We start from the raw sequence: 23,041 nt of genomic DNA, 5'->3' as shown, positions 1-23,041 counted from the left end.
GGAAGTCTCCCTGGATGCATCCGAATCCGATGTCCAAACCACCTCAACTGGCTCCTTTCGACGGGAAGGAGCAGCGGCTCTACTCGGAGCTCCCTCCAGCTGTCCGAGCTCCTCACCCTACCTATATCTCTGAGCCCAGCCACCCTACAGAGGAAGCTCATTTCAGCCGCTTGTACCCGCAGTCTCATTCTTTGGGTCACTACCCAGAGTTCATGACGATGGGTGAGGGTTGGAACGTAGATGAACTGGTAAACTCTTCACCATGACAGTTCGGTACAACGCCTGCATTACTGCTGCCGCTGCACCAATCTGCCTGTCCAGTTCCCCATCACTCATGAACAAGATCTCGAGATACTTAGACTCTCTTGCTTGAGGAAACAACCCAGAGGGAGCACCGGCTTCCGGCAGAGAACCATGGCCTCGGACTTGGAGCTGCTGATCCGCATCCCCGCCGCTGCAAACCGTTCCAGTGCTGCTGAAGGTCACGGTCTGAGGAAACCAACCGAAACGCATCATCTACAAAAAGCAGAGATGCGATCCTGAGGTCCCCAAACCGGACATCCTCCTCACCCTGGCTGCGCCTTGAGATCCCGTCCATGAACACCATGAACAGGATCGGAGACAAGGGGCAGCCCTGGTGGAGTCAAACGCCCACCAGAAACGTGTTTGACTTTGTGCTGAGTATGCGGACACAGCTCTCACTTTGGTTCTACAGGGACCGAATGGCTCGTATCAATCAGCCCGGTGCCCCATATTCCCAGTGCTGCTCTCACACTGGTGTATGAATGTGTATGAATGTTGGTGGTCGGAGGGGCAGTAGGTGTGGATTGGTAGCCACGCTTCCATCAGTCTGCCCCAGGGCAGCTGTGGCTACAAATGGAGCTTACCACCACCAGAGTGAGAATGTGTGAGTGAATGAATAATGGATCCATTGTGAAGCGCTTTGAGTGGCCAAAAAAGCGCTATATAAATCTAATCCAGTATTATTATTATTACCCCCCACAGAACGCCTCGGTGTAGACGCTTTGAAATTGGTCGTCCTGTTTCTAAAGTTTGCTTTTGGTGGACCGTACCAGGCAAATCCATGCGGGTGTTGAGGGTAAAGTCTGGTTAATCAAGTTGTATATTTACCTAAAACAGCAAAGTGTTGAAAGAAGTAGAGCCAGACTGTCAGACAAGATCTTTATTGTTGAGAAAATGTGACTCAGCGTTTCAGTGAGTAAATACAGGTGTCCTTATCAGTGGAGCTGCATCTGTGTTCACCTCTGACTTCAGTATCAAACAAATTCAGTAAACGGAAATAAAAGAAGAAAACAAACAGCAGGGTATTTTAAGTTTCTTATTCACCTAAAAAATAAATCATTGTAGGAATGAAATCACTTTCCACTGACTCAGTTCTATCTAGTATGTACAAAATAAACAAGACTTCTGCTGCTCCTGCTGGTGATGTTAATGTCATCCTGAGATGCTGGTTTATAACTGGAAACCAGGAAGCTGGTGCAGCACAGGTGCATGCTGGGTAGACCAACTATTTGCACCAAAACTGGACAGGATTGTAGTCAGTTTAGGTCAAATTTACAGCAAACATAAGATGTCATTTTATTGATACAAGGCACTTCATTGGTGCTTGGAGCAGGAAACCATCTCCATATACAAAGTTTGGCTTTTATTCAGCATTAGAGTCAAACAATCTTTTTTTTTTTTGCATTCATTTTGCCGTGTTGATGTCATATGAGATGGAGAAGATGATTATATCAGAGGCGTTCATTTTTCAGGATTAAAATACTATGCATTCACAATATATCCATTAAATTTGTGTTTAATCACATTGAAGAAGATTATTTTCTTCTCTGTTAATAAGTGCCGCATTTTAATTACTGTATGTTTTGGATGCCAAAAGCAGTTTGCAAGTCACAATTCTGATTATAGCTCCGCGATGACATGAGCACAGCATCAGTCCCAGTATAACAGGAAAACTGGACATCTCTGTAAAGCCAGCTGTGGTTCAACCAATCTTTTTCTGTCGCACTCATACTAACATAGGCACAAACACACGCTGGTTTTCTAGATCCCAAAGGTGTTTCACAAACTATTTCCTGATTGCACAGCCCATAACTGACATATAAATTAAAGGCTTCAGACATTCTTCGCTCAGATGCTGTAACTGCATAGACAGAAAAGAAGGGAAAAAACCAACAGGAACAGTCTTCAGTAGCAGGTTTGCATATTCTTCATCGTTTCACTATGAGAGCCACAAAAATTACACGAGAATCAACCTTCTTATTTCTTGGCAATATCAAATATCTAAATGCCAGGCCAGTGGATATCACAGTTAAAATGGTACAGTAGTTTAAGGCTTTCATTTGTTGAGATTTACGCCAGTGAATCAAAAGTTCATTCATAAAAATTGACATCAAAGCTAAAAAAACAAACAAAAAAACTTCATGTGGTATATTCAGGGATTCACTACAGCATCTCAACACCGTGTCGACTTTAACATTTGACGACGGAACAAGCAGATATTTGGTTCAGATCTTCACGGACAAGGAGAGTCGGCTACTATTTGAATCCCTCCCACATGCCCTCTGACACGATCCCTCTGCTCATCCTGCTGATGCCGGCCAGCTTGACTTTGGCTCGGGCCGTCCACCTGACGGCAGCCGTGGAATCCTTGGAGTCTGACAGGTTAGCGTAGCGTGAGGAGTCCTCCTCCAAGCCCCGGCCTCCCCATGAGGCCAGTTCCAATGGGACGCTTAGGGAGTCGGGGAGGGACACCGCCAAGTCTCCTCTCTGGTTCTTCTCCACCACCGGTTCATCAGTCACAGTCTCGTTTAAGTTCTCCAAGTGTGGCGGCTCCCAGCCCTCCATCTTCTCCAGTTTTTTGGCGGGTGAGATTTGTCTCATCGTCATGGTTACACTCTCCCAGAAACAGTGGCCCTTCTCTGGCTTGTCCTTCTTCTCCTTCTCCTTCTCATCGTCCTTGATTTTCTTGTGAGACCTTTGAGGAAACACAAAGATGAAGGAAAAACACTTTAAATGACTGCATCTTAACCATAAACACACCGGCTGGGCGTGTATCAGACATCTCAACACTGGAAAATTCCCCGTACAATGAGCCATTACACGGGGATTCCTGGTTGTTTGTCAGATCCAGCAGATTAATCGAGGTTTTCCTCTTCATGCATGTTCCGCTTCCTCCAGGCGTCTCAATGTTAATGACTGCTGGCAAATGAGAGCTCCAGTTTACATGTAAACAAACACAAGTGGTTGGATGTGACTCAGTTATTTCTAGTCAGGAGTGTAAATGTTTTTTCTTCACACACTTAAACCAGTGATGACTGCTAAGTGCAGCTCTCCTGATGTGACGTAAACCAGAAAAGATCTGTGGAGTACATTTTGCTGGCTGTTAGTAGAACAGAGAGCAGATATTTGCCACTTGAACACAGCAAAAGCATGTTGTGTATACAAGACTGGCTTATCATCATCTTTATATGGCAGACTTTGGTATCCCATAGAGACACAGGTCCTCTGATAGGGTGAAAGTGTTAGCAAATACAGCTAGTAGTTATCGTCTGGAGTCGTGCTTCTGTCTACATAGTGTACGTAAATCCATTATCCCTTCTCTATTTGGCCTCAACCAACTCCTAAGGGAAATATTTGTCTCTTTAGCTGTTAAATACTAGGCCATGTTCAACTATCAGTTTGATACTAAGCAGGCAGTGTACCGGTTCTGCAGAGCTCTTTTTGCTGGAAACAGATGTCTACTGTGAACAGTGAAATGGTGAAAACTGGAGCAAAACAGTAAAATTGTTAGCCTGACACAAGCAATGAGCTTGAAGTCCCACTGAAGCTGAAAGGAGCTGCAAACTTGGCTGATGATTCTCTGCAGAATGAAATGCTGTTCTTGCATTGTCGTTTTGTCTACTTTAATTTCTGACACAAAATTGTTAAAATTGAAGCAGTTAGAATAGCAAGGGCTTGCACAGTGGTTGGTGGTTAGCATTTTTGCCTTGCAGCTAGGAGATCACCAGTTTGCATCCCGGCCTTGTATAGACAATGAATGGATGGATAGGTTAGCAAGACTACCTGTTAATCTCCTGAAACCCAAAGCACTGTTTGAAAGAAATGCTGTTTCTTCTTTTAATTGAACTGTTTATCCAAGCCAGAAACTGTAAAAAGTGAATGGTTATGGGCATGGTCCTTAGATGCATCACGTGGTGTCATCATCAAAAACAAGCAAATATAAGCTTAACATTAATATTTAATCCAAATCACTTCATTCTGCATGTCTTAATTGGAAAATATATGGTGTCCCTAAAGTCTGAACTCATAGGAAATCTCATTAACTATATATATTTTTTGCCTCCACAGATTAAATATGGCTTTGTTGAAAGAAGAAGGAGTTGAACTTGTACTTCTCAGTGGATGTGAAGGATGGAGATATTGAAAGGTAGGGTTAGGGAAGTGGATTTTTGGGGCTAGCATGAAATTCTTTAGTTTCTGCTGATTCATTTGGTCGTCCAGAACGGGGTTTGTCCATGACACTGCTCATTTCTTTAAACTTTTTAACCACCTTCGCCACCGTGGAAAAGCCAAGTGGAATCCTCCTTGGATGACGTTCATTAAATCCATCTGCTGTCTTTCCATATGTCCATCCTTCACATCCACTGAGAAATACCAGTTCAACTCTTTCTTCTTTCGACAAAGCCATATTTACTGTGTGGAGGCAAAAACTATAGTTAATGATGTACCAATGAGTCCAGACTTTAGGGACACCCTGCATACACCATTTGTCTTAACCAGATTCTAGGAGTTTTAGCAAAAAGCAACTGAACTTCTCCTTTAAGTTCCCAGAAGACATGATAAAAAATATATATATATAAAAGAAAAGTGCAGTTGCTTTTTACTGAAGCTCCTAGGATTACTAAGACCTGGATGGCAGAGAATCTACAGACATTACCAAGATACTCAGAAAAATAAAGCAATCATTGACTCAGCTGTGACCAACAGTCAAGTGCAAAAATTTTGGGGCTTTTTAGTTTGTCACGATTTGTCATGAAGTGCGTCACCTCACCCTCTGCGATCAGCCAGCTTGACTCCGGTCAACAAGAAATGTTCGTCATCTTTGGAGGAGAACATCTTCTTCTCCCTCCTCTCCTTCTTGGACATGATCTTCTTCACCTTGGCCTCCTGACAGAAACCAGGCAGACACGAGAACATTTGACTTTGAATTGCGGAGTTAATCCCTCATCTGCTGCATGTTAGCTCGTTATCTCTGATGCGATCTGTGAGTAATTTATGCTCCCAGAAGAGGAGGACTCCACAAAGTCAGGTTCACAGGAATGTAGAAAAGCAGCCATATGTTCAGACTGATGATGATGATGATAGATTTCTGGAGAATCTGTTACGGGTTGTGTTGCCTCCGAACTAATGAAGAATGTTCTTCGAATCTAAATCATCCTTCCATCCATATGTATAATTTCAAACCTCTCTTTTTCAAGTAAGCAAAAGGTCAGAAGGAATAAAAAATTTTTAAGTAGAAAATTTCATTTCTTTTCTGAGTGTTGCCATTCTATGCACAGTAAACCAAGGATTAGCTTAGCTTAGCTTCGTACAGAGACTGGTAACGGGAAAGAGCTAACCTGCTAGCAAAGGCCTACCAACACCTCTAAAGTGTATTAACATGTTTTCTTATTTTCCACATCTTGTTGTTTGTGCTGTAACCAATGATGATACAGAATGTCTGTCTGGAGACTTTGCACACAGTCAATTTGATTTACCCTAAATATGAAGCTCAATTTTGCTAAAGTTTCAAATACAAATGAGACAAGATAATGCCATCTAGCTATGTCTGGTGTTTTTGCAAGAGCCTGCAGGGTCCATGTGATGTAAATTTCATCCTCAGATGACTGCATGCAAACCAAAACAGGAAGCATAGCACTGGCTAATAGTTTTAACTGCTAATGATAACAGCTACTCCATGCATGTAGTGTCCATGTTCACATATGCAAGTTAGTCTAAAGTCTATAGTAGGTACTGTATTGGAATCAGTTTATTGTCAGCTTTTATGTTCTTTAGTAGCACCTGGTGGTTGCAGCAGTTTAGCAGCACTAGAGAGGAAGTGAGCTAACAGGAACAGGAAGTACTGTTCAGGAAGATCTTTTCCCTGTTATGTGATGAGAGTGAGAATCACAGAGCATCAAACTTCTTAATCCTGTGCTATGAAGTCCACAAACCAGCTTCATCTGTAAGTCATCAACTCTTTACAGTTATATTAAATGTTTCTCTTACTGTTTCTTGGGTTGAATACAGAATATTTGATGATAGTGAGTGTAAACAAACAGATGCATCAGTAGTTTGGTGGTTAAAGCACAGGTGCTTATTTTATGTTCCTTGCCATAACTTTAAGCATCTGTTCACATAAGTTCATGTCAGTGACTGATGTTCTAGGGATATTTTGAAGGTGTTTCCTTACTGTAAGTACATCCCAACAAAAGATTGACCAATATGGGTTTGTTGGTTTTGTTTTATTTGTCTTTTTTTGGTCAAATAACAATTTGGAACTGATATACATTCAATGTAATGTTTTAATTCATAACTAGGCTTCTTTATTAATAAGGATGCCTATGACTAATTATGTAAAATAGAAATAGGAGTGATTAAAAACCACTTTCAGATGTGATTACCACAGCGGGTGAGAAAAACACATTTGTCCGACAAAAACGAATATTCATCCATCCGTTCTCTATACACGGCTTCAACGCACACAGCGCGACTCACATTTCCGGGTTCATTATTACACACAAAAAAAAAGATTCCACAAAAAACGGCCATAATCCAACCTTTTACATCCAGACAACACAAGCCAGTAAACTATTTTGTCTAAAACATGTCCTGAAGTCGGTATAAAATCCACGAATCGGTCGTTTTCAAGGAAATGCACCTCGCGATGCCCGTCCAATATTCCCCGTATTTTTCGTAATTTTTTTTTATTTAAAAATAGAATATTAGCGATTTTTTGTACTGAAAACGGCTGGAATTGACTGAAGCTTAAAGGGTTAATATTTCACTGTTCAATCATTTTTATTCCCCACTGAGGTCCAGATCTTAAAGCTTTATTAATGAAAGTTTTCCAGACTCTGTTTCAATCTGCCTTCTAACTTAACTGCTAGAGTTGTTTCCTGGTTTGTGGCAACAGCTTGTTGTTCAGTTTTTGTAGTTTCAGTTTGAGAGTTATTTCTGAGATGGCAGACAAAGAGAGGAGGATTGTGGCATCAGACCTGAAGTAGAGCATTTAATTTACCAAATCAGACACTCAGAAAAAGGCCAGATATCTGCCACAATAATTGACCGGGACAATAATTGGTCTATCCTTAATCTCAACCAAACCCTAAGTGTATTTCAAGAACTCTTCACATGTTGTTTAAAGGAAAATTTAATGCTAAGTAGGAGCAGAAAAGAAAATGTCCTATTGCTGTCTGGACAAAAAAGTTGAGTGGCACTGACTTGGCTGTAATGTTTGGCACATTCCAGTGGGAGGCCTTCCACTCCCTCTGAAGGGAGTCTATCAGAATTCCTCCTCAGAGCATGGATACAGCGCTACTCAGGGACCATGGAGCAGCGTTTTGTTTCTCACCTGCAAAGAATTCCCAATGTCAACTCTCTAAGTCATGATCTTTACTCCCACTCACATCCGTGCCTGCCCTTGCCTTGTGGTACATTCCCAGTGCAGACAGCATTATTTGATGAATGGGTTCAACCCTGATAACCCCTTTGAACTCCTTTTGTTTCTATATTTTACATAAGGAGGAGGAATTCAGTTCACAGCTTCATGCTATGTAGTTCACAACAAACATCCGTCCTGTATGTTCAGGACCAGCGGGTGCAACAACAACAAGCAAACAACAAGCTGGATATGAAAGCAGTCATCTTATGAAAGCAAACAGGAACATTTATAACTAGAAAAGCACTCAGAGAGCAAAGTTATCTGCCAAGGCTGTTCATTCCCCCACATGGCAATGTCAGAGCATTTTATTTTTTTTTTAAATGCAGCATTTGTTTATTAGTTATTGATGATCAGAAATCCCGGCAACATGTGGCCATTTAATATGCACCATTATTGAAAAGTTTGAGGTCACACAGACAATTTCATGTTTTCTATAAAAACTCACACTTTTATTCATGTGCTAACATAACTGCACAAGGGTTTTCTAATCATCAATGAGCCTTTAACACCATTAGCTAACACAATGTAGCATTAGAACACAGGAGTGATGGTTGCTGGAAATGTTCCTCTGTACCCCTATGGAGATATTCCATTAAAAACCAGCCGTTTCCAGCTAGAATAGTCATTTACCACATTAATAATGTGTACACTGGATTTCTGATTCATTTAATGTTATCTTCATTGAAAAAAATGCTTTTCTTTCAAAAATAAGGACATTTCAAAGTGACCCCAAACTTTTGAACGCTAGTGTAGATGTACCTACAAACCTTGTGCTGAACACAGGTGTGTGTTATGCATGTACAGATACCAAATCGCATCACCTAAATATGTAGCAGGTGGCAGGAATTTATGGGACTCAGAAACACCCCCACAATTTAGTCAGTTGTTCCTGACGGATAAATCCTGATAAGTCCACAGCGGTGGATTTGTCGTAGGATCACAATCATGTGATCATCAGTGGGCAGCTGATGTAAATCCGTGGATCCAGACTATAAGCTGCATCACTGCCAAAATCTAATCACTCGGTCCTTCTGTCATTTCTCATCTTCCCTGAAAATTTCATCCAAATCTGTCAATCTGTTTTTGAGTAATGTTGCTAACACACAGACGGACAGAAGACCTAACTCTTTGGCAGAGTAATAGGATTTATCACCAGGTCAAGCTTCAGAATTTCAAAGTTTAGATAAAACAAACTTTTGCAAAACTCTCGGTCCCATCGGCAACACAAGCTCTACATTTTTTTAACACACACATGCAAACACTCATGATCAGTCTCGTATTCATGTCACATTTGATAGATTTGACTTTGGTAGGAGGCAGGAACTTTGCTGATAAGTGGAAAAACAAAAACATTCATCTCATCATCGTGAACATGCCTGTGGGCAAATCTGCTGCCAGTTTATTATTGTCGAAAAAATATTTTCAAAACCTAATCTCAGCTATTTCAACACCAACTATGAAACAAGTGTGTCTGCGCGCCATCAAGTGTGAACTGGATCAGATTTGCAGTAGTTCGAGCTTTGCAGAACAGAAACAAGAGATGTCAAAACAGATGGAGTCTCTCAGTGTGTAGCTATATATGTGTGTGCGTGCATGTAGCTGAATTCCAGCTGTGTGTGTGCGCGCATGCATGCCTGCACATACAGAGGGCTGCCTATTCACTGTTCTCCTCAGCATTAACCTCCAGATCCAAAGCAGCTCAATGACCAGTAATCTCTCCGGCCAAAAAGGTAAACCGAGCAGCTCTCTGGCTCGCTTTGTGGGGGAGCTTTACCTACAGCTCCACGCTCAAAGGAACAATAGCGCTCTTATTGCGCTAAATTCTTCTATCCATACCTCTGAGATGGAAACTGAGGGATTAAAGAATTGCCGGATGAATTGAAGCTATCAAGGATTAATTCTAGTTCATTTAGATCTGGCAAACTAGTGAAAGATGTATAAAACTCTTTGTGTCACTGGTGGCGGCTCAAATGTTTCCCTCGCCTTATTTATTTAATTGTCAGAATTGTTTTCCTTATTCATCTGCTGTTTGAATGAGCCATCCATAAAGGGATCAGTTGATCCCTTTATGGATCATGGATGTCTGTCAAGAACTGCTTAACATTTTTTTCTTTATGTAAAAGTCAATATAAAGCTCTGTGGAATGAAACTGCCACATAATGTCATCAGCTTTTTCCAGCTGCAGGTAACCTCCTCTTCCTGGACTCCATGTGCACTTTGTGTGTCCTAATATGAGCATAAAACGGCCGAGGGTGGAAGAATTGCAGCCTTCCACAGTGTCCAAGCAGTCTGTGGCTATTTTCAGCCTTGTTTTTCTTCCACGGTGATTGTTCCAGTCCAAAAAGGCCAGCTCCTCGAAAGAATGCCGCATTTCCTTCCCCTTCTCCGGCTCAGCCACCCCTACCCTCACGAACAGGACAGGTCGTGAAATATGTCTTGTGAAGCAGGTCCCTTACAGCAGCTATACATAAAGCTTGCAGCTAGCCGGCGTTTAAAGACAATACATCACCTGTGTGAGGTTTGCACTCAAGCTGTGTCCACTCAAATGAGCTCAGACACGGCTACACCTTTGAGTAAAGACCTGCTGTCAGCACAGATTATGAGATGATGCATATCTCTCATGAACAGAATGATGAGGCAAAAATCACCTACACAAACAGAGGGCACATGTTCTGCAGCCTGCATCATAAAACCATTATTTACTGAGTTTACAGGGATGATGATGTTGATGAAGCTGATCTGGCTGAGCATCAGTGGAAACAAACTCCATTCCGACTTTAGCCTAATTTACTGTACACCTTAAAATCCCAACCACAGACAACCTTTAAAGATATCTTCCCTTTGTTTTGTTTTGAAACACTCAGTTTTAAACCACCAACAGTCCACTGAGGGGAGATCTGGGGACTGAAGTTTGGGCTGCGGCAGCTTTCTGAACATCCGTCACTACATCTGTGTGCAAAGTCCTTCTAAGGTCGCTAAGTCACAAAATCAGGTTCCTTCCATTCATCCATTATCTATACACCAGAACCTATCCCAGCTGACTTAGGGTGAAGGCAGGGTCAGGTCACCGGTCCATCACAGGGCTACATATGGAGACAAACAATTATACCTATGGACAATTTAGAGTTGCCAATTATAACCTGAGCATGTTTTCGGACTGAGGGCTGCACAGTGACGTGGTGTTAGCACCTTCACCTTGTAACTAGAAGGTCCTTGGTTCATGACCTGAGATCTTTCTGCACGGAGTTTGTTGTTCTCCCTGTGCATGTATGGGTTTTATCCAGCTTTCTCCCACAGTCCACAAACATGGTGAGGTTAATTGGTAACTCTAAACTGTCCGTAGGTGTGAATGTGAGTGTGATTGTTTGTCTCTATATGTAGTCCTGTGACAGACTGCTACCTGTCCAGGGTGTCTCCTGTCTTCACCCTCAATCAGCTGGGATAGACTCCAGCCCCCCATGACCCTACTGAGGATTAAGTAGTGTATAGATAATGCATGGATGTTTTCTCTTCACTTGTTGTCATAGTTACAGTGACGTTGTGCCGCTATCTTGCAATGATACAGAAGTCTTTAACAAATCCATGAATCCAGACTGTAAGACACATCACTTCCGAAATCTAATCACTTGGTCCTTTTGTCATTTCTGACCTTCCCTGAAAACGTCATCGAAATGCGTCAGTTTTTGAGTAATGTTGCAAACAGACAGACAGACACTGATCATTACATAACTCAGCCATGTTCTTTACAGAGTAAAAATATGACACAAGGGAAAAAAAAAGCCTGAATTATTCTTTAAGTCCTTGACTTTCTTGAGTCTCTTCAGTTGTGAATGAGAAAGAAAAGCATTGAGTTTGCTACCTGAGGCCTTGGACTAGCAGCTTTTCTGTGTCAAAAAAATGAATGAAACGTTCCAAATTTTGTTTCCATTTTACATTTTTTCCAGTAAAAGATCCAAGGTTGCAGCACCAACAAAAGCAGCAGAGAGGACCAAACTATGATAGCGGGAATTAAAAACTGACACCAAAAGCACACCGACAGGTCAAAATGACCTCAGTTCCTACGTGTCTGTCTTATGATAAGGATAACAGTATAAATGCACACACACATGTGGCGTAACAACAAACCAGACAGTTTTCCAGTGATAAGGTGAAGGATAAGGCTGGGGATGATAGCTGAAGGCTGGTGTGTTTACAGATAAACATGACAGTCCTCTGACCGGCCTGCTTCACCTCAGCTGTACTGTCCAACGCTTTGGTGTCGAGAAGAAACTGCCTGAGAGACTTGAAGTGTGCGTACAGTTAGAGAGCACTGAGGTCACCTGAAGCATATGGATGTCAGTGGTGATGTAAGATTGTCGCCTTAACTGGTGACACTGTGGGCATGTGAGAGTAGATAAGAGCGTGCTGGATGAGTACGTATCTTTCAGGGGTAACTGTCACAAGTCAAACAGTGTAAATTGAGTATATGTTTAGAGGCAGATAGTGCGTTGGTGTCTGTGTTCCGTCCGAGTCGCTGTTTACCTTGGACGCTGCGGTGACGGCTTCCTCGTCCTCTTCCTCTCCTTCTATGTCTTTGTCCTGAGACACACAAACACACACAGCGGCGGCGAGTTAGCACAAATACCGACCCCTAAATGCTTTTTTACTGTGTGGACTGTGTGCACGTCTTCCTGTGAAAGAGGAGGCAACCGTTTTAGAGCCGTAACATAAACACGGAGGGATGGAGGGATGGATGGATGGAGGATGGGGGGAAACCACCGAGCTCTGAGGGCAGATTTGAACAAAAGAAAGTGAAAACAAACCCCTGACCTAATGCCTTAACCGTGCGCAACACTATTTGGATTTAACAGTTCTATTTTGGTTCCATTGTGTTTCTGTCTTCAAGCTTTTTTCCATTTTGAATATATCCTTTGTGGAATATTTCTGTTATTGCTCTTATTATTTGATGTTTTAATAACTGCCACATATCCAATAATAAAGACAATGACAAACATCATGATGAACCAAAAAAATCTAAACCATGTAGACATGACACTTTGGACTAGAGCCAGCTTTAACTTGGCTAGGAATAAACTGCCATGAGATTTGGACAATAACTTTACAGTATAAACAACATCATGTACCTGCATCCTACAACTTTGCACATTTAAAGTTTCTCAGATTAAGTCTAGTCCTGGAAGATCTCCCTTGAAAAAGGGTTTAAATCTAAGACTAGGCCTAATCCATGAGAATCATTCAGAATATAATTTTCAATCCAGTCGTCTTATATTTTTTTCAGTCTTTCTCAAATGATGAATGATTAAAGTTTGCGTCACTTCAAAGATCTACAACTTTTTAAAAAGCTAAAATAAACATAGAGTTAGTGGGGAATGACATATTTCAAGAAATGGAACAAATCCTATTCCTAAGTAAGCTTAATAAGCTTAAAATTGGCCTTTCGTATCTTGTGCCACTGTAACACCAACAGACAAACAAGAAAGATAAGGAATCAGGGGTTGCTGCTGACCAGGAACCTATATTAACATGAAGCCACACTTCCTGACTATACAGAGGGCCATTTATGTAAGTGAGTGGTTTTGGGGTTGCACATTCATTGTAATGTAAGTTAGGAGGAATTACAACTTGAAAAGCATTTTGGAAAGGGCTAAAACGAGGCAAAGCTCGTGGAATGCACAGCTCTAAGCAGGGCATTCCAGACTTCCTTCTACCCAGCAAGGTTTAACAACTTTTCCTGGGACATACACAGATGTTCCCCATCAGATGAGATGTAATTTTGCTACCAAGCTCGAGGTCTACTCTGCAGTCCCCTCCGTGAAAACTTCAAAAAGAAGATGCCCAGGAGGGATCCTCACGACACCTGTACTATCTCAGTTGGCTCATAAAGGAGCAGCAACTCTACTCCTGGATGTCCAACCCAGTCACTTTACAGAGGAAACCAATTTCAACCACTTGTATCACCTATCTCAGTCTTTGGATCACAACTTGGAGCTGCTCACCCTCACCCTACTGATGAGGGTTGGGAAGTAGACTGATCAAGAACTATGCATTTCCACTCTTCTCCATCTTCACCAGTCCAGTACATCACCTGCATTACTTCTGATGCTGCCGCAATCCGTCCGTCCATCTCACATTCAATTTTCCTGTCACTCGTGATGAAGATCCCATGATAATTAAACTGCTTTGTTTTGGGCAACAACTCACCCCCAACCAAGAGGGAGCAATCGGAGAGAATTATGTCCTCAGACTTGGAAGTGTTGCCTTACATCCTGGCTGCTTCATATTCAGGTGCAGATCACCTCAGTGCATGCTAAAGATCACGGTCTGATGAAGCTAGAGAACCACATCATCTGCAAAAAAAAAGCAGAGGCGCCCCTCTGAGGTCACCAGACTGGACCCCTTCCCCACCTCGGCTACACCTTGAGATTCCGTTCATAAATATCACTAACAGGATTGGTGTCAAAGGGCGACCCTGCTGGAGTCCAACATCCACTAGACACTCCTTTAACGCTGACAAAAACTCAATAACACTGATTCTCGATGCGAGTTAAGTTTCACAGTGCTTTAAGTAGGAAATAAGCAAAAGATGTGGCTTTGGTGTTCACTCAAAATAGTGACAGGTGGAATTGTTGTGGTGGAACACTGTTGGCCAACATCAGTTACCAACATCCTGTAAATCAGAGTACTACAAACCAGGATAAGCCATAGGGATGATAGCTTTTATCCCCGTTACTACCTCAGTTGTTCCTTTCACCCACTTTTCTGCTTTACTTCACCCTACAATGTTGGGGGTCTTTACTGATCCCCGATTAACCACGTGACCACCAGCTTCCCTCCAGACTGTCTCATCATTTCCAGTCGCCTGATTTCCCCCCCAAAACACCTCACCTACTCCTCAGTCATCCCCTCAGTATTCACACCAGTCATTTCCACCGTTCCTTTCCAGACTTTCAGCCTTGTTTCACGCCATTGCATTCCAGTCACTTGTACCTGCAACCTGACTCTGCACCTGGTCCCGGTCTTATGTTCCAGCTCTACCAATATCTGTTCTGAGCGGCTCACTGTACCCCTTTGGGCTTGTTTGCTTGCATGGACTGCCTAAGCCTGTTTTTCTACAATTTCATTCAGCAGACGCTTTCATCCAAAGCGACGTACATCTGAGACAAGGATCTAGTCAGGAGAAAACAACCTGGATAAGTGGCACTCTTCTTAGATTTCATTAAAGTTATTTAACTAAATCTGTCTGCCTTTGTTTCTCCATCTCTGAGGCTGTGCTATGCCTGTCTTAGGAATGAATATTGTTTTTTCTCCTGGCTGAGTGCAGCTTCTTATCCTACATTTAGACAGATGTGTTCAAGACCAAATATACCAGCAAAATGAGCCTCTAGCAACCAAACGTTATTACACTAGAGGATGTCATAACCTCATAATTTCAGTTCGGACCGTTTTACTTTCAATGTTTTAAACCTTTAAGTACATTTCTGACTAATATTAATCATTCTCGGAAACTTGCAGTTGGCCCCGGAGGACTTATAGGCATTAAATCACGAGGAAGAATACGGCAGCTACAAGTCATCAGATGTGCAGCTGAGCCTCAGAGCACTGAGCCAGAATTCCTGCAAAATGATCAAAGCAGTAAGAACTTATAAGATCTTATAAGCGACTCCATGGTGGCTGGACATGTCTGAGCAGAGTCTGCTGGTTCTCCACCGCCGGAGCCGATCAAAGACACTCATTCATTCTCACACAGTGATCGTCGACTACTGTTAAGAGCGTAAAAGCATTAACTGTAGCACAGAGGGAGGGAGGGAAGGGGGAGGAGATTCAGGGAGAAAGAGTGATATTTTAGGGGGAAAAAAACACTCCTGACAACAGAAAACAAGGTTCCTATTTCACACCTCGGGGGGTTATTTCTTCTTTCTCTTTCCTCCCTTGTATCTGTGTGTAAATTTCAGTTCTGTGTTCCCAAACCCGTCACACTTAGAATCACAGAAAATTACTATAGTCCAACAATACGCCACACACTCTAAACACAAAATACCAAACATATTAACCAATAGATGACACCACAGTAGAAGATATTTAAAAGTATACACTGTAATAAAAAAAAAAAGAGTAAAAATCCTGTAAAAAAAATAATGGTGACAATCCAGCAGCATGGTTGCAAGAAAAAAAATGTAAAAAATTGTAGAATATTGCAATGTTAGTATAAAATAATTTGCGATAATATATAATTGTGGAATAAATGGCAAAATTATATGTTTTAGTGAATTGAACTCTAATTTATGGTCACATATCATGCAAGAATAAATTGCTATTTGTGAAAATACAGATTTTTAATGTGGACATTATGTACAGCTGACGGTTTGATCAGTTTTTTGTTGTGCTTTCTTCAGTCAGTGAACATGTAAACTTATACTATTTTCTGCAGGTTTACTAGATATCATCTGTAATTTCACAAAACAAGGAAGATTTGTACGGTTAAAGTCAAAAACATTTTTTCCTAAATTTTTTAAACCTTTAAACATACTTTTTTTTTCAATAAATGGCAAATATCTGTAAAAATATTTCATGTAAACCTGTAAATAAGGCTTTTTGTTCTGTAAGTTTACTTGAAATTATCTGTAGTTTTATAAAACAAGGAAATTCTGTAAAATTGCATTTTAAAAATTTGCCATTTTTTAGTGCCTAATATAGATATAAACTTAGAGAAGTGAAATTTCATTAAAATTATTTTATTCTATATGTATATTTTTATTAAATTTTACATTAAATATATTTTGTAACCATATTGGCACAACCTGTCAGTTTTCAGCTGAACTGCAGGACTTGTTTGCAAAAACAAAAAGTCGATAAGAAACACAAATGAAAACAGATTAATAATGTAAACAGATAAATATCAACAGCAGTAATATCCCTTTTTTTTATTCTATTCTAGTTGTGGTTGTGCTGTTGTAGCTCAGCAAATAACTGAATATATTGTATTTTATTTTGGTGAACATTCTCAAAATGTGAATATTACTTTTGTTGTCAGTTTGGGGGGGGGGTTGTGTTTCTTTAGCCTTATAGTTTGTATTTTCTTGCATATGGTTCCAGTTTGTCTGTTGTAGCAGGGGGTCATTAATTAGTGATGCATGATAAATGATACATGATACCTGATAGATGATAGATGATAGATGATAGATGATAAATGATAAATGATAAATGATACATGATAGATGATAGATGATAGATGATAGATATAAATGATAGATGATAGATGATAGATGATAAATGATAAATGATACATGATACATGATAGACGATAGACGATAGATGATAAATGATACATGTGTGATGAGTCGGACAGCTTCTGATACGGAACGACAAGTGGTGACGCTCTCTTCTAATTGTTGACTTAGCAGCCATAAAATACTGTTTTAGCTGTTTAAGGCTTCATAAAAGCTCAAATGAATGATCTTAATGATATTTAAGTGAATTTAGATTTTAATTTCAGTGGGTAGAACTTAGATTTTAAAGTTTTCTTTTTAATGATAATTACCGCAGAGTTTCATCCTCATTGTGTTTGGCCTGCCTCAGCAAAGACAGACTACATGCCTGTATGTGTGCTACTGAGTGGTGACCTGTGCCTCTCTTTTACAGGAAAACAAACGTTCTGATCCTGTGAAGCGTGAGCAGTCACTTTAAATCTGCTACACTGTTTAATTAAAGATGCTGGACTTTACAAAAAAATGAGCCCACAGTGAGTCAAAATGTGACAGAGGTCTCTCAGCATCGTGTTTGGCATCAGGTCTCGTGATGGTTTAAAGTGAACAGAGCAAACATTTATTTCCGCTGTCTTAAACCTCTCCCCCTTCAGCTGGGGATCAGGTCTGCCTCAACTTTCTGATCTTCTTCGTGGCTTCATGATTCTGATGTGAGGGCGTCTGAAGTTTTTTCTTTCTCCCACTTCACGAAGACGTGTTATTTAAGTATTCAGGTGTGTTACCACCAGACACCCACACCTTTACAGCTGATTACAGCTTCAGCAGAGAGTAAGTGTTGAGAAAGCAGCTGTGGAGGGAGGAAGGGAATGCTATTCTAGATTTTGACTAAATTCCACATTAGCACAGCACATCACAACCTAAAACTATTACTGTAATTCTTTAACTGCATTTCGCTGCTACTTTTACCCAAGTATGTTTTACTTTAAATGCAGTATTTTTACATTAATGTTTTGGTGTTTTGTCAGCGAAATATGAACGCAATTTTGATTGTTGTTCAAGTCACCTTTCTAGCAGAGATGAAACCGCTACTCACTCTAGTTGATCATGCATGAACATTTACTGCTTTTCTTTGAGTTCTATGATAGTAAGCTGTATGTATTTGAGGTTTCAACAGTTGCTTTGACAAAACAAACAAAAAGAATGTGTCTGGACAATTGCATCTGACATGTGTCACCATTTCCTGAAGTGTCTGAGACAAAGGGCTTCACCTATCTAGACTACCATCCTCAGAGGACGTAAACAGGATGTACAATGTCATTAGCCAACCATGAGCTCTTTATATCTATATCTGATCACACTTTTGACAAATCTGCACCATTAAAAGCACGTCTAAAGATATTAGCTGGGTTATATCTACAATGTTTTCATGGTTGGATTTCTGTAATACTAAATAAAATTGAGAAAACATCACAAATTTATAGTTTTGGAGTCTCAGGGAGAGGGTTTTTAGACAGTACATGTAGATTCATATAGCTGCATCTGTTAGAATTATATACTCAAAAAATTCAAAATCAAGAAAAAAATGTGTGGTATGATTTTAGAATGTGTTCTGACTCCAACAAACTCAGTGGTCATGGCACCTTTATGGCTGCAACTCAGTCCAGAAAACTGCCACATTGATAGCTCATAAAAGTACCTTTTAGTTACATTAGCGTTTTCTTTTTATTAAAGATTATGCACGATATTTTTACCATTACATGCTTCGCAGTCCTGAATAATTCTTACTAAACTGTCAGATTTTTTAAAAAGCGCTCCCTTTTAGGCACAGCCCTGTTTTGATCCTTGATTTTCCTCCAGCTTGAAAGTTAATTAGCCTTTTTCCTGAAACAGTCTGACATGTCTGAACTTTAAAAACTTCAACTTTGTCGAGAAGAATTCAAACAGAAGCTGGATCCTGATGCAAAAAGGCTCCTGTTTCTCGTGTGTATGAGCCTCAGTTTGAATAACGGGAAGGAGAAAAAAAAGCTGCATTTCCAGACTGGGCTATCATAACTTTAATCCTGTCTTCATCCTGCATCCCTGCTCTGCCTCCTTGCTGTGTTTACGACATTTTATGATCTAACCTCTAACCCCTGGGTGTACTTTACTGCCATGGCGACTCGAGGAGACCTCCCTGATGATTTTCCCAGGAATCCTGAGGAGAAGTGGAAGCGCTGATCCTGGATCTGCTCTTATCCAGCAAGTAATTCTGGCCACTGCTGGAAACAGACGCACAAACTGAAGCAGACGTAAAGGCCACATGCGCTGGTTCCCAGGATGGAGCTGAGAAGGACCAATGAAAGCCAGCCAGGGGTCACAGATCTCAACATTATCACAACAAAGGATGAAAAATGTTGGAAAGTGGTGTTGGTTCATATTCCCAGATGCTTATAATGCATTTGAGCTGTAAGGCAAAACACTATGGACTCTGAAATGCATTTTAGGAAAGCAAATCATCCCAAAAAATACCCCAAAAATTCATAGTTTTGCAAGTTCTTGTACAGGAGCAGCTTTCCCCAAGTTCTTCCATCCATCCATCCATCATTTTAACACTGCTTAATCCTCATTAGGGTTGTAGGGGGCTGGAGTCTATCCCAGCTGACTTAGTGAAGGCAGGGGACACCATGGACTGGTCATCAGTCTATCACAGGGCTACAATTCTACAATTTTCATTTATCCAATAATTTTATCCAAAGCAACGTCCATTTGAGAGTAGATATAACACAAGCAAGGATCTAGTCCGGAGAAAACAACCTGGATAAGAGCCATGAACCAAGTTCAGGTGTGATAATAGGACTTTGGTTTCTGCAGGCAGTGCAGATGTATTAGGATTTTTAGGGTTTTTTTTCGCAGTCTGTCAAGTGCAAATGTGTTCTTTTTTGAGGTTTTTAGTCTTTTCTTAAACTCTGCAGATGAAACAGAGTTTGGTAACTCGTTCCACTACATATGGAGACAAACAATCCCATTCGTGTTCACACCTACAGATAATCCAGAATCACCAATTAACCTCAGCATGTCACAGACTGTGAAGAAGCCAGAGAACCTGGAGAAAACCCATGCACAGAGAGAACATGCAAACTCCGTGCAGAAAGATCTGGGGATCTTCTAGCTGCAAGGTGAAAGTGCTAACCACCACACCAGTGTGCAGCTCCCCAGAGTTCTGATTAGTATAATTCATTCCACATAATCTAAAAAGAAGATAAATCTCTCCATAAAACAGGGATTCATCACCATTTAATAAAGCTTTTTATCATGAATACCAGGAGCTGATAAGGTACCTAAAGTATGACGATAGCACATTGTTCTGACTCCAGCGTTTATGAGGAAGGAAAGAAAAGAAAAAAACGTTTAGATTTACTAAGTTTACCTTTCCAGATATTTGGAGATTACCCAATATCCTCCTCTTACTTTTACAAGAATTCCTGCATTTAACTAAACACCTGGAACCTGCTCTATTTCAGCTTTTTTTAGCAACCTGAACCAGGCTGTGCAGGTTACAGAGCCACTATACTACACCTATCTCCACAGATAAACATGTCACCTTGCTATTTCTTATGCCTTTCCTCCCACATTTTCATCCCCCAAACAGCGTAACAGACTCCAGCTGGCTGTTAGAGCCGATACTGAGGCTGTTCAGACCTCACACACCGGGACACAGGAGTAAAACACAAAGAGACATTTATGAGCTGTTGCCTCTTCAGTCAGAACCTTTATAGTTTGAAATAAAACAATCTGACTCCTCATATTGTACTTTAAGTAACACATACTACAACTTTGTTATACACCTGTGTGGATTAGAGCAAAGAAAACAGTCCCATTTACACTCCTGCAGTGTAAATTACATTTGATTGTCCCTTCTTTGACCTTTTGGCCTTTTTCCTCCTCAGCTGACCTGACACTTGTCCTCCTCCTCCTCCATCTGCTCCCCCCTTCTTTTTGCTTTTCCTGTTTTCTTTTTAAAAGGAACCAGAGAAATGTTGGAGATTTTAACCGGTTTTTATGCCAAACTGACTTTTAAATCACCTTTGCATGTGTTTGATATTCATTTTTGGCATCTTGTCTCATTATTAGTCATTTCTGAACCACCAGACTTGATTAAAAAAAAAATATCCATCTAAGCTGAGTTAGACATCATTAAGACACATTGCCACTTTTTACGGTCTTTTCATCACAGATTACACTATTTCCTTTCTGTTACCTTGTAGGAGTGATGATAGTGCCAGGACATGTCGTCCTCCTCTGACGCATAATCCACCAGCACTTTGCTCTTGGTTTTCTTAAACATATCTCCACTGGTCGCTGAAGCAGACAGTCTTCTGGAAAGCAAAACTGTCTATTTTGGCTCTTAAATTTGAAAACAAAAAAAAAAGAAAAGCAAAAGAAGCTGAAGTCCAACTGTTCGCCTTCTGGAGAGATCGCAGCGACGCACCAGCCGAGCGCGTTCAACTCCTTTTGTTTATTTTTTCCTCCAGCACCAAATCCACAAGTTGTTTTCCCCCCCCTCTTCTCTCTGAAAAACAGCTCATTCATAAAGGTGCCAGGAGCTGGATGACGCTACACGATTTGGTTTCGTAAGACTTTGGCGTGCGTTCGGTGCGTTTTTACGCAGCCTAGACCACCTGGACCTCAAAGCGACGCCCCTCCCACATCCCCCTGCTAAGTTTCCTTGGAGTTGCCATGGCAGGAGGGAGGAAGGGGGTCGTACGTCTCATCTCCGGCCAATGCAAGAGCTGAGCTACGCATTCATGCAAAATAATGTAACTGATTCACATTGAAATGAAGTGTACACTGAGGAAGAAGGAAAACAGGAGAAAAACAACAGGGGAAAAGTGGAGGACAATTTGAAAAATAAATTTCTTTAAATTTCTTTTGTATTTGCACTGCATGTGCACTACCAGTCAAAAGTTTGGACACACCTTCTCATTTTATGGCTTTTTCTTTATTTTCATGACTATTTCCATCATAGATTCTCACTGAAGGCATCAAGCTATAAATGAACATGTGGAATTATGTAGTAAAAGTGTGAAATAATTTAAAACAGGTTTTATATTGTAGATTCTTCAAAATAGCCACCTTTTGCTTTGATTACTGCTTTACACACTCTTGGCATTCTCTGGATGAGCTGCATGAGGTAGAACCTGGGATGGTTTTCCAACAGTCTTGAAGGAGTTTCCAGAGATGCTGAGCACTTGTTGGTCCTTTTGCCTTCACTCTGTGGTCCATCTCATCCCAAACCATCTGGATTGGGTTCAGGTCAGGTGACTGTGGAGGCCAGGTCATCTCCATCATCTCCTTCTTGGTCAGATAGTCCTTCCACAGCCTGGAGGTGTGTTTGGGGTCATTGTCCTGTTGAAAAGTAAATGTCAAACCGGATGGGATGGCATGTCACTGCAGGATGCTGTGGTAGCCATGCTGGTTCAGAGTTCCTTCAGTTTGGAATAAATCCCCAACAGTCTCACCAGCAAAGCACCCCACACCATCACACCTCCTCCTCCATGCTTCACAGTTGGCCAAATAGCCCTTACACAGCCTTATATTTTGTATATATATATATATATATATATATATATATATATATATATATATATATGGACACTACTGTTCAAAAGTTTGGGGTCACTTACAAATGTCCTTAGTTTGAAAAGCATTTTTTTTCCAATGAAGATAACATTAAAAGAATCAGAAATCCAGTGTATACATTGTTAATGTGGTAAATGACTATTCTATCTGGAAACAGCTGATTTTTAATGGAATATCTCCATAGGGGTACAGAGGAACATTTCCAGCAACCATCACTCCTGTGTTCTAATGCTACATTGTGTTAGCTAATGGTGTTGAAAGGCTCATTGATGATTAGAAAACCCTTGTGCAGTTATGTTAGCACATGGATAAAAGTGTGAGTTTTCATGAAAAACATGAAATTGTCTGGATGACCCCAAACTTTTGAACGGCAGTGTGGGTCTAATCCTGTTGATTTTGTTCAGTCATTGTTAAGGTTCAAGGTTTTTTATTGGCCATTTGTGAATAAAACCAACAGTCCAGACACATTGGAACTCTTGTGCAGGGGCTCTCA

General features: G+C 40.8%; 1 protein-coding gene across 1 annotated transcript; it reads right to left on the bottom strand.

Annotated features, from left to right (window-relative positions):
* Positions 1-1,168: 1,168 nt before the first annotated feature.
* Positions 1,169-21,609, bottom strand: si:ch211-225h24.2 (uncharacterized protein LOC564539 homolog). Its single transcript, XM_051960828.1, has 4 exons — positions 21,167-21,609; positions 12,248-12,304; positions 5,075-5,190; positions 1,169-2,998 (listed from the first exon to the last, which is right to left on the bottom strand). The coding sequence occupies exons 1-4, from the start codon at positions 21,251-21,253 to the stop codon at positions 2,560-2,562; spliced, it is 699 nt and encodes a 232-aa protein (XP_051816788.1). The 5' UTR covers positions 21,254-21,609; the 3' UTR covers positions 1,169-2,559.
* Positions 21,610-23,041: the final 1,432 nt, after the last annotated feature.

The sequence above is a fragment of the Acanthochromis polyacanthus genome, chromosome 16 (genome assembly GCF_021347895.1).
Source record: "Acanthochromis polyacanthus isolate Apoly-LR-REF ecotype Palm Island chromosome 16, KAUST_Apoly_ChrSc, whole genome shotgun sequence".
NCBI classification, from domain to species: domain Eukaryota; kingdom Metazoa; phylum Chordata; class Actinopteri; family Pomacentridae; genus Acanthochromis; species Acanthochromis polyacanthus.
Note: the sequence above shows the minus strand (reverse complement) of the source record. Positions and strands in the feature narration are given on the sequence as shown.